This window comes from Haliotis cracherodii, unplaced genomic scaffold (genome assembly GCF_022045235.1).
Source record: "Haliotis cracherodii isolate W230 unplaced genomic scaffold, xgHalCrac1.p SCAF_16, whole genome shotgun sequence".
Classification (NCBI taxonomy): Eukaryota; Metazoa; Mollusca; class Gastropoda; order Lepetellida; family Haliotidae; genus Haliotis; species Haliotis cracherodii.
The window spans coordinates 9,583,331-9,599,687 of record NW_027266271.1 but is presented as its reverse complement, the minus strand read 5'-3'; the positions used below and the strand labels follow the sequence as shown (position 1 = coordinate 9,599,687).

General features: G+C 40.0%; 1 protein-coding gene across 1 annotated transcript; it reads right to left on the bottom strand.

The window, feature by feature from the left end:
* Window positions 1–447: 447 nt before the first annotated feature.
* Window positions 448–13,722, bottom strand: LOC139463371 (uncharacterized). The gene is made up of 6 exons (XM_071244630.1): window positions 13,563–13,722; window positions 3,854–4,028; window positions 2,679–2,758; window positions 2,129–2,194; window positions 1,760–1,860; window positions 448–1,113 (listed from the first exon to the last, which is right to left on the bottom strand). The coding sequence occupies exons 1-5, from the start codon at window positions 13,690–13,692 to the stop codon at window positions 1,787–1,789; spliced, it is 525 nt and encodes a 174-aa protein (XP_071100731.1). The 5' UTR covers window positions 13,693–13,722; the 3' UTR covers window positions 448–1,113; window positions 1,760–1,786.
* Window positions 13,723–16,357: the final 2,635 nt, after the last annotated feature.

Here is a 16,357-nt window from a genome sequence, read left to right as displayed (position 1 = left end):
ACAATTACGAATATTGTTGTAATTAGCATCAATCACGAAAACACCAAGGACAACCTCAACAGGTATTCATGTGGTGAACTAGGCATCACTGTTAGCAAAACTGCAGCCTCGTGGCGCAAAGACACAGACTGAGTATGGTTTTACGCCGCTTCTATCCATATTCCTATCATATCTCCAAGGAGGAAAACAAGAATGGGCTTAACACGTTGTAACCATGTTGGGAAATCAAACCCGGGTCTGATGATGAGCGAACAATTTACCACAACGAGACCAACCACGTCCCTTTATAATAACACTGTGCACCATCCTGGGACTTAAACGTGACGAACAAACGCTAAAACATTGAGCTACCCATCGCTCCTTTAACAAGGACCCCCTGTTTCAGGGAATGGCCATTGCTCTCAAAGAAAACATATCTATATCATGAACAAAAACACAAAACAAGTCTTACATGTTAATATGTTTATATCTAAATTCAAAGACAGATATATACATACGATGTAAATTATTAGAAAAATAAAAAAGGATTTTGATAAGAGTTTTCTGTATGAGTTCAATGGGAAAAAACGAAAACAACCATATGTGTCAAACATTATCGAGATTACAAGCTTTTACAATTACTGTTTTGTACTACATACAATGAGTATTCGGGGAGGCAAGGATATCGGACGTGCTTCACAGACCAACACGGGCCTCAGCGAAACCAACAACATCCCTCCTTAAAATAATAAAAACGATAAAAAAATTTTTTTTAGAAATTAGCATAGGTTCGGAGAAGGCACATATCCTATAACGGTTACAAATTGTCGCCTTATGATTATTGCACTGACAAGGTTCGGAGTACGAGAATATCTGGTATTGGGAGGCTTTGCGACGAGTTAGCGTTGTGGAAGGGAGGTAACTCCGTTTGATGCAGTGGGCGCTAGCACATGTTTGCTGCGGTAAAATCATAGACCGAGACGGTCTCTTTACCGGTGTGAATATTATGTGTGAATTCCTTTTCAGTTTTGTGAAAAGATTTTTTAATCGTCTAACGACTAATTGGTGTTCATCTTGGTGGAGAATTGTCTTGTCTAGTTGTTCCGTATAGGCCTACAAAAGCTGGGCGCCTTCCTGGGAGAACAAAAACAAAAACCGATGACAATATAAAAAGTACAAATAGTTCCAGATATATCACGGCGTGTCAGCTTAATGTGAGAGGAAAGCCCGAAGTGATGCAGGTCTCAGACGTTTACCACTTCGGTGAAACACACGGGCACGGTACGGTGCTGACAAACCTAGAAACATAATCGGGGCGAACCGGGATTCGAACCAACAATCCTAGGTTTCTGGCGTGCCCAAGGGACGCAACTCTGCACAGCGAATCGCGGCGCCTCAGACGACTGGGCCACCCGTGACCCCTGATTATTTGAAATTAGAGTAAAGTTAGAATAATATATAGTATATGTTATCGTAAAATGGAGTATTGGTTATTGCATATTTCCATTCAGTCGAAGTTTGAATAGAAAACATTAGATAGTTGCAAAATAAATACGTAGTGATTGACACCATGAGCATCGATCCTTGCAATTGCGATACGATGACATGCATCAGTCAAGCCAGCCAGCCTGACCACCCGATCCCGTTAGTCGCCTCTTACGACAAGAATGGGTTTCTGAAGACAGTGCTAACCTAGATCTTCACGGGTGACGTGTCTTATGGGTAGAGTCAAGCATCACGATTGAAACATAATATCACACAGAAAAAGATTCCAATTTACCTGCTAAAAGAAGTCGTTGGTGTAAATTTAATATTTAAAGATGGCGGCGATGAGGCAGGCTGCCAGAAGGGAAATGCTGACCACAGTGCTGGCGGCGCCACCTGGTGAGGAAAAACAACATTTATTTATCAAACAGAAAACGGAAACAACAAATTGAGAACAATGCTTTGGACATGAAAACGTTCGCCAGATATTTTTTACATAGAATTGTTACAGGTAACAAAAAGAACTTTTTATTACATTGTTTTGATCTTAAATGGAGCAAACCTACAACCAAATCAAATTCACCTTAACTTTAAACCAGTTATTACAATGACATTATTTTGAATTAAAATAAAGCACAAATAACAAACTCAAATCCAAGCGTACCGAGTTTAGTAGCGAGGGGGCAGATCGCTTCCAATTCCTTGTAGGTACACTCGAACTGCTGGTTCTCTGAAAACAATGAACGTCGGTGGTGAAGCAGGCATTATAATGGTATTATAGGGCCCTGGAAATGTCACGAAGGGGAATAATACACTCCTGGGGAAAAGACAGTGTACACTAAAAAATTGAATTAGACAAAAAAAGTTCAAACGTTATTAAAATAGCGGCGAAACAGTCAGTGTAAACCTGAGGTCCAGAACACAACTATGGTACCGTATCAAATACATCACCATCGAAAAAAACATTTCGTGATGTTTAATTTTTAGCCACCATCAGTATGGGTGTGTACTTTCTTTTGCCCGACAGTATATGGACTACAACAGAGATACCTTGTACATATTAATCAGCCAAGTCAGTGAGCCTGTCAACCGATCCCGTTAGTCGCGTCTTACGACAAGCATGGGTTGCTGAAGACCTATTCTACCCCGGATCTTCAACTAGTGATCGAGTTAAGGGTGTATTAACATCTCATTAAAATTATCTTGTATCTTACTCAGCTCCTTGTCCATCTCCATCTCGCAGCCCTCGGGGAAACCAAAAGCGTTGACACACTTAATCATGACGTTGAAAGCTCTACAAGGAAACATAGACAGACACAATAAATACGTATTCCACATCTCACAAACGCCTAGCTTGACCAACATTTAGTTCCAGGAAATAATGTTTTCTTATCTAAATATACATAAAAAAAATTAATAAATAAGATCCAAAAAGAGCTAAGGACAGTGCTAAATTGCCAACTCATTCTGGACTTGAACTGGATTAGTTTTTTATTCTCTAGGGTCCGGAAAAAAACAAAGGTATGACACATGTCCCTGTAAACAGAGACGGCCCATTTGATAATCAGGGGTAGTAGTTTTAAAAAAGATAACGTGTATGTTTTTGGTTGGGAATATAGAAATACCTCTCTCAGGCCTAAAATAATATAAATAATTAATATCTATGCATGTATATTAAAAGGCCTGAACATTTTAAGAGCTTAGAGCCTTAAGGGGCCAATGCAAAATGCACTTTGGCCCTTTTTGCATATTATTACATATATAACATCTATGAGTTCTTGTCTACTTGTAGAAAAAAAAATTGTATGTTTTCATTGATATGTTTTTGAAACATAGCGACCTATAATAAGGGCAAAGTCATTTTCCAAAAGGGCCAAAGTCACTTTGCTATATTTTGGCCCCTTTAGCTCTCATTTCCGTGTGTGGCTGAGACTGGTTGTTCGGGAGATTTTGAATGTTATTATTATGTTTCAACTCTTTCAATAAAGTTGGCATTAGTGCAAATCATTTAAAAGAACTTCAATAGTATGTGTTTGTATTTTCAGTAGTAGTTTATCACTCTCACACGTGCTAAATCCCATGCAAATGCCTGAGGGTAAAAAGGGCCAAACTACAGACACTGGCCCTTTCCACCATTACCCAAATCAAAAACGTAAGTTTATTTCCCTTTTTTTAAATGTTCTTTTTAACAACATTTATATGTCTGCTGTCAGAATGTGTTAAAATTTAGGAATTTATCGGTGAATAAAACAATTTCATTAGCATGCATATATGGTTATGGTTTGCATACCTTTTCTGAAAAGGGACTCCATATGACATTGGCCCTTATTGCTCTAAGCTATTCATAATTCATATTCAATGTTAGATGATGATTGATCTCAGAACGTACGTGCAACTCTCGACTAAGATGTCGGTGGGACAGGTGGTGTTGCCGGCGGCGATACGAGCTTTACGGTCGTCGATGTTGAGGAGGTTGGCGGTGGAGAACGAGGCAACACATACGTCGAACTTAGCCTTGGAGAATGTTCCACAGCTGCCGTCGCTTGCAGCATCAGCAACGCTGACTGGAATGATATGATATAAATAATGACAACGATGACGACAAGGATGATAATGATGGTGTGTTAGTCTCTCTCTCTCTCTCTCTCTCTCTCTCTCTCTCTCTCTCTCTCTCTCTCTCTCTCTCTCTCTCTCTCTCTCTCCTGTATATCGCCCATTAACCATTATGATATATCGTTTTAGTATTTACAGGCAGCAGATAATAACGTTCCGTGTCCAAGCATGGCATTCATTTAAAATGAAAGTAATGAAACCCACTGGTGATAATTATAATATAGTGCTGACGTCAGTAATAATGTACATTTCAGAACAGTGGAATCAGTAACTGTCTACATCAATCTACGCTTGTTTCATACTGAGTTATCTGGTACACGCAATAGTAGGTAAGCTGGCTTAGCTGAAGAAACAGCCGCTGACTCACCACACCCATTGGACGAAAGAAACATTCCCGGTGTCGAGGCAAAAATTGCCCTGTGGAAAACAATATCCATAAGCGGACAATATAACATTCTTGTCTATCCAAATAAACACATATGTTTCCATGTTCATGTTAATATGTTCAAATAGATACTATCGTATTTTAAAGTGACATAGAACATATATTGTTGAAAATATAAAATATAAACGCTCAATGAAAGTAGTGCCGAAAGGGTGAATACAAAAACATTATCACGATGTACTGACTGATGAAAATGATTGATCTGTGATGCCCCGTTATGTTTGACACGTCTATGGTGACTCGAGGTAAACACAACGCTAGCTTCATAACCTTCAACAGGAAAGGTCTAACGGTTTATGTATGACACACCATCGGGGCTATCGACCTGGTTCCTGACAACACCCCCTGATGAAAATACTGCCTTCTGTCGTCTCACGATGAGGCCTTTGTCTCCACCTACGATACAAACAAATTACTGCCTAAACTGTAGGCGTGTCACCATTAGCTATTCGACACGTGTTCCAAAATAACAAAGGTGCCTTCGCGCATCTGGGATCACACCTCAAAGTCACCCGTCCACAGTCACTGAGAGGAGAGAAGAGACAATTTCACCCCCCCCCCCCCCCCCCCAACCCCACGTACACGTTTTGTACCTAGCAAAATGGCTGATGTCGTTTACGAGTTTTTAGTCGGTGATTTTCGTAATGTTTCTCGGCTTAGTCTGGGTCTGCTCAAGCAGTGGTAGATAAAATAACAGACGCACATAAAAACAATGTTTTAAAATAGCCTACTCAGCATTTCGTCTTAAAGCATGACCACTGTCTTAGTTGCGCCATTTTGAAATACCCCAAACCGGTGATGTCATCTGTTTATGTGTTCCTACTTCCACTCAAGGGCAATAAAACTATATATAGGATCCATAGTGGAATGGTGCGTTTAACATAAGGTTAACTCTCCGGTTCTCCTCAAGCAGTTCTCTTGGCAGTGACGGCAGCGTTAGCATGCACTCATTGGCCGTCCTTGAAGCTGTGGGAGGTATCCATTGATGGAGATGCTAGCTTCCCCGAGGAAAAAAACAGCTGTTGGTTTCACGTTCCAGCTTGAAATCTACACACGTACAACGATTGCTTCCTGTTTACCTTCAATGTCTGTATACATGTAAACAACGAATGTATAGGTACATTGATTAATATGTACAACCTATTGAGATGAAGCAAAATACACGACCTAAAAAGCGTTCCTTTCGGTAATAATGCTCATATGAGAATACAGTAAAGTACGGTTATAACGAACTCAAAGGGACTACTTATTTTAGTTCGTTATAACCGTAGTTCGTTATAATCAAATATACAGCATAACTACAGCAAATAGTCGGGACCAAAAACGTAAGTTCGTTATATCGTCAGTTCGTTATAAGCGTGTTCGTTATAACCGTAGTCTACTGTACTCTCATTTAGTTATCTTTTTAGACTCTAGGATGGGGTCTAAATATACGTTGTTTTCGAATAGCAAACTAAGGTCAAATTGAAAACATTCAGTGTTATTTCGTGTTATTAGTGATAAAGTTGGTCCAGAAATATTATTTGAACTGATGTTCATGAAATGCTGTTTTGGAACAATGATGTTATTATGAACAATAACGGGACATTTTGCTATTCGTCATTATGAGAGATATGTTAACTAAAACGCGCACTGGGGTTGCCGATGCGGCGTTAAGCAATATTCACGCACTCACTCACTCGAGTATCGGGTAAATCTGACACGACCTCCTACACATTGATATTCTCATATTCTCAGCTGGCGACAGGAACGCCTAATGAGAATAATAAGGAGGTTTAGTGAACGGATAGAACAGAAATGGAACAAAATTGATTATTCGGTATAGAAAATAAGGACATTAGCCGTCTTACAATTTGCACGTATATTCAAGGATACGTTTTGACACGATAATGTTCGTGAAACTCGGTTCTTAGCTGAATCAATTGTATATTTACTCCCTGTATGTGTGGGTAATGCACCAGTCATTTGCGAGTGAGTGATTGAGTGCGATTCAACGACCATGACTCTAGAGTTTAGGGTTAAGGCGGCAATAGGGTAGCCTAGTTGTTAAAAAGTTGACTCCTCAATCCGAAGATCTGGGTTCGAGTCCCCACATTTGTAAAATGTGTGAAATCCACTTTTGGCGTCCCCGCCGTGATATGACTGAAATAGTGCTAAAAGTGAGTGAGATAGTGATAGTGATGTATACCATAACACGCTTTGAACACTATTTCAAGTCTATTACGACTTACCGGCTTAAATTAGGAAAATCTTGAAATTATGTTGATCTTGGATGTTTACAAATTAATAACAACCCCTTAATAAACAACCCCAACGTAAGCTGCTAATGGGCCGAGCACATCATAATAGCGATTGAGTTAGCGCTAAAAGCCGCGTTAAGCCAAATTCCACTCACTCAGTCTAATGTATGTCACTGACATGTGTCTATGACATCTTTTAAAAAAGCTTGCAAAGTGACTTTGGGGCTACAGCTTGGTACGCCGTCAAACACCTACGTTACACCCACCAAGCGAAAAGACAGTGTCAACAGAATGCCCCCCCCAACAGAATGCCCCCCCCCCCCCCCCCCCCCCCCCCCCCCCCCCCCAACACGCCAGAATTAATTAACCAGAAAGCGAGTGCTATTTGGGTAGCCATCAGAACAAATACAATTCGGGGCAACGAAGTGGACTGGACGCTTGCACTGATCCAACAGTTATAGCAGGCAGTGTTTACTCGTAAAATATACAGACATATTTGGATGGTTACACTGAGACTATTGCCAGAACCGGTTTTCTCATTATACCACCATGTTCACCACAACGCTATTTACCTGTCAAGACAACGCCACTACCTGGAGGGCTAGGTGTAGATGTGGAGAACTGGCCATGCTAGTCAGGTGATGGGAGGGGCATTTGATACTATATTTAGATACTGTCACGAGGAGAGTTAAGCGGAAACCTTTTAGGGTCACTTGGTTTTTAAAGTTTCGTTTCTAAAAATTGCAAGATATCTAGTTGAAATTTCAAGATGCTATGTTGAAAATTCAAGATACATACGTTGAAATTTCACGATAAAATCTTAAAATTTCAACTTATTATCTTGAAATTTCAACTTAGTAAGTATCTTGAAATTTCAAGAAAAAATGGCCTTAAAAGGCTTCCGTAGTGTTATGTTGTACCCGGTTCAGATATATTCTGAATATGTATTTACTTACTTTTGATAGGAAGAGAGGGGGTATTTCATACGTTTTACTAATGACCTAACAGTTAGCCCGTTAGCAGAACTCTCATATATCTATACTATCGCTGCCACCAGTCTCGACTCTCCTCGTTGCTAGGCAGCATAGCTTCTCCATCAGTCGAGGGATAGGGATTCAGCAGTAATAATGGATGTGTCACGATTCATGGATTCATCAATCCATTGCGAATTTCCATTTGACGATACAATACACGATACCCATTTTCATAGAATAATTCTGTATCAATTTTCACAAAGACAGATTTGCTACGTTTTGCAATACACCGGCCTGATATCTGCACAGGCTCGTGTCACTTTACCGCCTATCAGGGAACAAAATGCAAACTGATTGCATAAAACTATCTGAACAAACTTACACCAACCCATAATGCAAGTTTAACACAATCAGGTTTAACCGGGCACGTGAAACAAGCAGAATTTCAAGCGACAATGTCTCAAATTACATACGAAACCGAAAATAAACATGTCCTGAAACTTACACTTAATAGTCTACAATAGGCGGAGGAAGAAGCGGATGTAATAGTGTTGTCTGTTTTTTCTGTCTATACACCTGTCATATGTCTATCCATGTATCTATCCATCCAACGACCGGCTTATCTATCTCTGTACCTAGCAGACCTTGTCTTCTATCTGACAACAGTTGTTTGTTTAAACCTCGATCGGTTATCCGTGTTGGAATTTTCTCGCCGCCATGCCTGGGCAGCAGAACTCGGCGCAGAGTGCTCAGTTGGATAAACACGCTGCTTGCATAACCTGTTTACGACAGGGATGTCAGACAAGGCTGTACCGGTGAATGCAGGCGTGAGCAGAACATGCAGTTCCTGCCTTACGGTTAATTTGTTGCTTTGTTCGGCTGTTAAACTGATAAGTAGACAATGCTCATCATCAAACCGACGTTTATCTCTATGATTGGCATTGTTGCTATTGACTCCGGCGATGATAATGATGATTTTGATGGTGTTGATATGACGAAGCATGAGTTAATATAAATATGACTGCTACTATACATGTTATTTTGCAAGCGTTACATATCAACCCAGCCTCTTTGTTAACATATCTAGCAGAATGTTGCTTTCGTCATAGTATGTGACACCCTGAGGGTACCAACTGTAAAATGAATGAGTTAAAGACACAAAACGCACATTTAACCACGAGTGGTCACAAAGGGTCTTCCGACTAATTGTATTTTGAGGACATGACAATAATAATTGACAGGTGGAGAACATGCAACGCCCACCTTGAAATCGACAAGTGGGGATGACATGGCGACGTGAGGAGGAAACACACTGGGGGCACGTGACCATCATGATTGACGGAAACTAAAGCTCAGGTTGACAACAGCTTTTAAGATTCTCTAGGAAAACAGTAGGTTGTCTCCCACACCCTATAGAAAAGATTAAAGACTGAATCTAAGACTTGAATGAAATTAAGCATTGTTCTGGGCTCCATTTGGATTTTATTTTCTATTTTGTAGATATATACTTTGAAATAGTGTTATTATTAAGTTAACTTCATTTTTGACTAAATGTTTGTCTAGTAAAACGGTTCGTTTAAAAATTCAGAATCTGGAGAGTTATATTTAAAACATCAATATCATTAATATTTCTTTGATGTAATTTTGTACGCATTTCATTTACCAAAAACATATTTGGGAGCTTTTGTAAATATACTTTTATTCAGAAAAAAGAAGACATTTCTACATTCACAAAGGCCACTCTTACACCTGACGTTATTTGTGAGGGATACGCTATTTTGTTCTCGTTGTTTGTAAGCGACATTAATATATCATTGCACGACATGATAGATGACGCACCTGTCCGGGCACGAAGAAATCATGCGGAATGCTACATACATGACAGCAATGGGTCACGGTGTGATTTATGTAGCGTGTTAATTTCATGGGTGTGTATGTTGCATACACGCAGATTTGATACAGATGTCGTGCCTCCCATCATCGGGTCAGAGTAATCCATTTCATAAAGGTTATCACCATCGATCATCTGTTTGCCAGATCAATTATGTTAGGAGCAGAATTGTTCTGCTTGGATACGGAACGTTATTATCTGCTGCCTGTAAATACTAAAACGATATATCATAATGGTTGATGAGTGACACATGCGTCTCAGAGAGAGAGAGAGAGAGAGAGAGAGAGAGAGAGAGAGAGAGAGAGAGAGAGAGAGAGAGAGAGAGAGAGAGAGAGAGAGAGAGAGAGCAACTGACTGGTGATGGTAATGTGGTGATTACCTATCCAAAATACAAGACATGGCTTCACTCCAGTTGGTCATCATCATCGCCATCATCATGTTTACTCCCCTCCCCTCGACATCATCATGATAATCGTCTTTGTATCTTTAGTAATATTATCATTAGGCCGAAATAGTTCACGATGCTTCTGAGGTCAGTTAATACAAGCAAGGGAACAACCAAGAGGAATGTCGGATTGTTTTTTTTCTAAAATAAAATCAAGACCCTGTTTTACTGAATAAAAATATTTCAATCGAAACAAAGAAAAATACAGTACGTTACTTTTATTCATTGTACAAATAATTGAGCACACATGTTAGAAATCAAATGGTTGGGGTCGGAACTACACAAACCCTGCGGATGTTTTTTAACCCGGAGGCGTAAAGCGTGCTGTGGCCGAGTTTACCGAGGAATGCGAAGTTAGTTGTTATTTGCACGGACACGACGAGCTACGTGTGATCACGTGACAACCTCTACGCATGAATGTTTTCACAGATGTACGATAATCTCCACAAAATATCATACTATTTCAACCGATACCGTAGTCAATGCATCCCGAGTTGGTTGCTATGATACAATAGTTCTGAAAGTTACACGTAATGTACTGGTCCAAAGCTGTAATGTCTGTACGTCTTGGCTATCCCAAGAACCCCCCGGAACGCAATGGACTGTGCCACTATGCATATACCTCGGTGTCAGGGCAAGGTTATAGCAATGTCAAAACTTGTTTTGCACAAAATATGAAATAAAATACTAAAGATTACCAAGACATGACCAAATGGTAAGTGCTAGTGGAATGACGCCACTGAAGGTATATGTTTCAAATCGCATTGACACTCAGTCAGCAAATGTTCGTCGGGTGGTGAGCGTCTATTTCTCTTAAACCTGTCAATATATATATATCCTAGTGTGTTGCAAGCAAACATATTTGATCTGTTTCTATGTCAAAGCGGCAGTCCTCTCATATTAATAAAATTTGATTCGCTTGTGGGTTTTTTCAAATCGCTTTCGCCTGAGTGTTATGAGATCGACAGTTATAATGCACCATTTAATGTTTTTGTGGTCTATGTGTGGGTGGAAAGGGGAAGTGGGGACGCAAATGATTATGGCATAAAATAATGTGTGTATGTGTCCTAATTTTGCTGCGAGTAAATAAGATATATGCATGTTTTACGTAAATTAAATAATGGATGGTATAAATTATGTGAAGTGAAAATAAATTAAATTGTTCGGCTCATCCATTCAGAGGGGAAAATATGAATGTTTGATTCAGTCAATGACAAATATCCTACCTTTAACCACAATTCTCCCATCCACCCCCAGAATATTTAAAGATCGGACCCTTAGCGTCAGTAGAGATAATAGCCAAAGGCGTCGTTCCACAAAGCGTTCTTAGTCATAAGTCACTGTTATAAAGTATAGAAGTAAGTACCGCCGTTGCCCAGGCACGGTTTGATGTAGCACTTAGCCCAGGGGCTGGAGCTGTGAGTCACTGAGGCATTTTTGTGCTTCATGTCGAGATAGGGTCATCTGCTCCGCATGACTGCGCGTATACATCGAGCAAAACACATCCCACGGGTAAATGATGGAACATCCGTGGAATTCAACGTGTAATCTGAGACTGGTGATCGAAATGTAAAGGCGTTAATGATTCATCACTTGGGGTCATTTTCGAGTCATTTCCGTTTTGGACGTTTTTGGTTTCTTATACCCCGTTCACATGCACAGCATTTACTCACATAAGTAATTTTGCACATGTGTAACTATACACACATGTGTATATGTAAATTCACTATGCGTTCATATGAACATTAATGAATGTTTGTAAATGAAGTATGTAAATAGTGTAAGATACACATATTCATCAGTCTTTTCACTACGTTGAACATGAAAAGGTTGTTTTCCAAAAAAGTCAAACGAGAAGAGAGTTATGTCGCAGAAATCTTCACATAAAGCAACATGTGTTTCATTTAATCTGTACATATGTATTTCACTCCACGAAACCCCCATTAAACACTGTCCACACAACAGAAATGTAATCATTGATAACAATGGGCTTGTACCTCCGGCAACAAAACAATGGATTGTTACATCGTTTATTCGCGGCTTATTTTGAACCATATCTATCTAATTCAATATGATAGTTCTGCCATTACACACGTTCTCGTACATTTTGTTTTATGTTTAAATGCAGGACTTTTTAGCGAAATTCATGCACTGGGGCGTGGTTTGGTTCATGAATATGCATGAATATCTATAAAAACTTTATGTATATCTTAAAGACAATATTGACCAGACACAAGTTGCGAAACACCGTCGTCTTCAGTACAAACTTTGTTACACAGTGGTGTTTGCTTGGTAATATCATCTCCGTTATCTGACTTAAAGATCCACCATCCCAAGGTCCCTATGCATAAGGACCGCCACTGAGTCTGTTAATGGAACTCCACAATCTCTGCTCAGATCCGAGCATATTATGACCACTGGAGCATATAGTATATGCACACATGTCATTGCACGACGAGACGGAAATAGATTAAAATTGAGAAGAAAAATAGCATACACAATGAGAAATGTTTAACGAAAATGCCTCCGCTCTCGATTCACAAGTGTGGGAAAATCAGTCAACTACAGTTAAATGCATAATGTTACAAATGCATTGTAAGAGTGGAAAAAATATAAAATATGGAGAAAAAGTGAAACAGCATCGAAATTACAATGAGACAATGGATACCAGCTGAAACAGACGGGCAAGCACGGCTTGCCTATTTGCTCTGGCAGTTTAGAGGAAAGCCTTGCAAGAATTCTAGCCATGCTATGCGCGGAGTACTGCATTAATTGGGGTCAATTATGTGTAAACAGATCCCGTACTCTCCAGTCTGATGCAGGGGCGTCACGTGTGTTTAATGACTCAATCTAGTCACAAAAGCACATAGCTTTAGTTTATGTTCATTGTTAATAGGCGTTCCAACAACAGTTTTCTGTCGCACGCCAGTACACAGGAATATCATATAATCTTGAAAACTGTACCTGCAGTTTGTGCTTCCTTCCAGGTTTAAATCTAACCATTAACAAATCGTCACGAGTAAGTTGATAATAACGATGCTGACTACACTGAACTGTCTGCGATTTTATCTTGCATAAACGTCCGTCGCTCTTACCTCATCTTTATTAGACAACTACTACATAAAAGTGTATGTGTCAAATAAAAAAATCTTTGTTATTCTTAGGAAGACGAGACTGGCGCGTTTTCTTACAGCAATAATATATATGATTTCTGAAAGAATAAATTTGCTAATTTCTTTATATTTTCAAATTGTATAGAGCAGGTATGTTCATCAACTATTTAGCCGCAATACAGAGGTTAATTCCAGACTGCCAAATCCAAATCGGTCGCTTAAACACACCGTTGTCTGAGATGCAGGGCGGTAATGCTATTTAAGATACAACATGGCGTTCATCCCTGAACCCTTCGTCAAAGGTGCGTTATTTAAACAAATGTCGGGAACAATGTGTTTTCAAATTCAAGTTGTAGGTAAAAAAACAAGATACTCACAGTAAAGCACTACACAGAGAGCTGAAAGACCGAGAGCCTTGATGGACACCATGTTGCTGGAGATGAGTACGTATACCTTGTCTTCTAGGTGAACCTGTTGATGGACACTGAGCCAGGCGATGCTTGGCATCTCTTAAGTGTCTCGATATCCGGTGTCGATGGAAAGAGTTCCCCGTGAAAAAGGTCCCCAAGATAGGCGTTCCACGTCCATTGCTCTATTTGCAAGTAACCTTTCACTCGGAAACTTGAATTAAGATACAAATTAAAAATGCGTTCTCATAATGTGATATCCTTTTTTTCATAAAGAGCTGTTTATCCCATCGATTACTGTCTATAGCGAAGTTATTTAGACACGCTTACTGTTTTTGGTAAAGTTTATGGTTTAATGCATACAATAATGAATGTGTTCCTTAGGCTTATGAAAGGAGTTAGGGATCATGAATATTTAAGGGCTATTATTTGTAGTGAAGACTGAACTCATAATTTCATAAAAATATCCCCTAAAATATTCACTATCTCTTGCTTATTTTGTTCAGCATAGTAATAACCTTGTTTATCCCACAAAGACAGGCGTTTCATCTGGCCAGGCCCGTCAACTGGTTAAAGCATAGTATGTTAAATATTCCTACCACGGGTTACAAGGAGAGAATTCCTGTCTATCATAGTCAGCGACAAACTTATGACGTCACATCCGTAAACAAACGTCATCTCTCACTGATGTTGACAATAATGTGAAACTCGACAGTGAAATTGTGAAACACTCCATATACCAATGATGAAACGACAGATTATTATGTTACTTCCACCAGAGCACAATAATGAGTTTGGCCAACGTAAACGTATCTATTTTCATGAGGCCGCCTCCGCGGTCTAGTGGTAGAACGTCCGCCCGGAGTGCGGAAGGTCCGAGGTTCGATCCCAGGTCGCGTCATACCAAAAGACGATAAAAGATGGTACTTGTTGTTACCCTGTCTGGCTCTCGGCATTAAGGGGCTCAAACAAGGACTGTCTGCTCGTAGTCAGTATACTGTGTCAGAGTGGGATATTCATGTTAAACTGCGACATGGTATCTCAGTAGGATTGTAACCTATTATCACCTCACAGGCAGCTTGGGTTGTAGACTCCCCAATGAGCTGACAACTGGAGGGCGCACTGATCCATTGACCTAGGTAATAATGGTACAGTCCCTGAACCATATTATTTTCCCTTCCGACCAGCCCTTTCTCAAATGCAAAAGTTCTACATGCAGCAAGTCAAGATTTTCCTCAGGTTCAGAATCTCACTTCTCACTGGGGCTCCTTTTTAATTTAAATGGAGTTAATTGTTTTCATCCAAATTATATATTTACATAGACTTAGCGTTAGTCTTTGAGCATACACGAGTATGTAGTTTAGCGCTATATAAGAAACCTTACCACCACCACCACCATCATATCTGCAAATGTTTGTACTGTAATGTTTGTACTTTGTCCCTAGTGACGTTTCGTATCTTCTTCTTCTTCTCTGTAGATATATGGTCTCTGTCAACACGATATATGTTTTCTTTTGAAATATGGGGATAAAGGCTTTAGAGAAATGTGTATCATACGTTTTAGCACGTAGTGTTTCATCCTCTTAACATGAAGCTGCCAACCAAACGTAGGTGTTGCCTTGGTTCTCGCGGGAAGCAACGTGACATGGACGGTGAAACAAAGGCGGTCAAGGTTTGAAATCAAGGTTACGTAAGTCAGTGAAAACCGACACGACCGTTGGCAACTGCGCGAGATAAAGTTACACAAAGGACTACCAACCTCTGTTTGCTCTGCGCGCCATCAGAACTGATGCTGCCGCCTTGCCTGACTGAAGAGGGTCATTAAGCTGTATCTATTGCGCAAACTTAACTCCTTACTTCCGACGGTGCTTATTTGCGTTATTCCCTATGTAATTAGAGCCACAGCTAGACACTAAGTTGTTTCACCGTTCTCATCAGGTATAAGAGACCGACCATTGGGGGTGGGGTTGAGTTGTTCCAGAAAATCTGTGAAATAAATAATTATGAGACAGACTATTAAAAAGAAAAGAGGTAATCCCTAACAAAAATTACATTGTTGCAGTGTGATTTTTACCAAAATAAAAATATTTAGGCTCACAGTTTAAATTAAAACAAATATCGTGTTTTGCACCTCTTGCTGAAAAATATCTATGTTCAATATTTCGTGCATTAACAAAACACAATGAAGTTTCGTTGGGGCGCCCAACATTTCCTAGGCATATCGTTTAAAACGTTGCAAACCCAGGATTCGGTTAAAATAGGCACCACATTTTTTCGAACTACGGCGAGCTCACCAAGTATAAACACTGAACTTGACCACATCTGCAGGGGCACGTGTTTACGTGTTTGCACGTGCATCAGGTGACATTCTGAGTTGGGATTTAAGTCACGTTTAGCGATATTCCTCCCTTGTCGTAGCGGGGGACACAAGTTGGAATGTGCTTCACATGAATGGAAGTTTCTGCAAAGACAGGCAGTTCGTTACCAGAGGCGGTAGGGTAGCCTACTGATTATAAAGCAGTCGCCCGTCACGCCTAAGACCCAGGTTTGAGTACAATGTGTGAAGCCCATTTCAGGTGTCCTGGAATATTGCTTAACGCGGCGTAAAACTATACTCACTCACTCCAGCTGCATTACGATGCCCTGTATATAATCCACTCTGTACCAGACAAAACAGTGAACGAACACCGATCAACCAAGTCACATTGCCTGACCCCCCGATCCCAATCCCCGCTGCTTGATCTGGTACATTGCTCACGCAAGCC

Bases quoted from the DNA above. Each gene is read 5' to 3' on its own strand.
- LOC139463371 (XM_071244630.1), bottom strand. From the start codon at position 13,692: ATGCCAAGCATCGCCTGGCTCAGTGTCCATCAACAGGTTCACCTAGAA. The intron at 4,029-13,562 runs GTGAGTATCTTG...ATATCATTCCAG, and splicing joins TCTCTGTGTAGTGCTTTACT to TCAGCGTTGCTGATGCTGCA. The intron at 1,861-2,128 runs GTACGCTTGGAT...TTTCCTCACCAG, and splicing joins CCCCCTCGCTACTAAACTCG to GTGGCGCCGCCAGCACTGTG.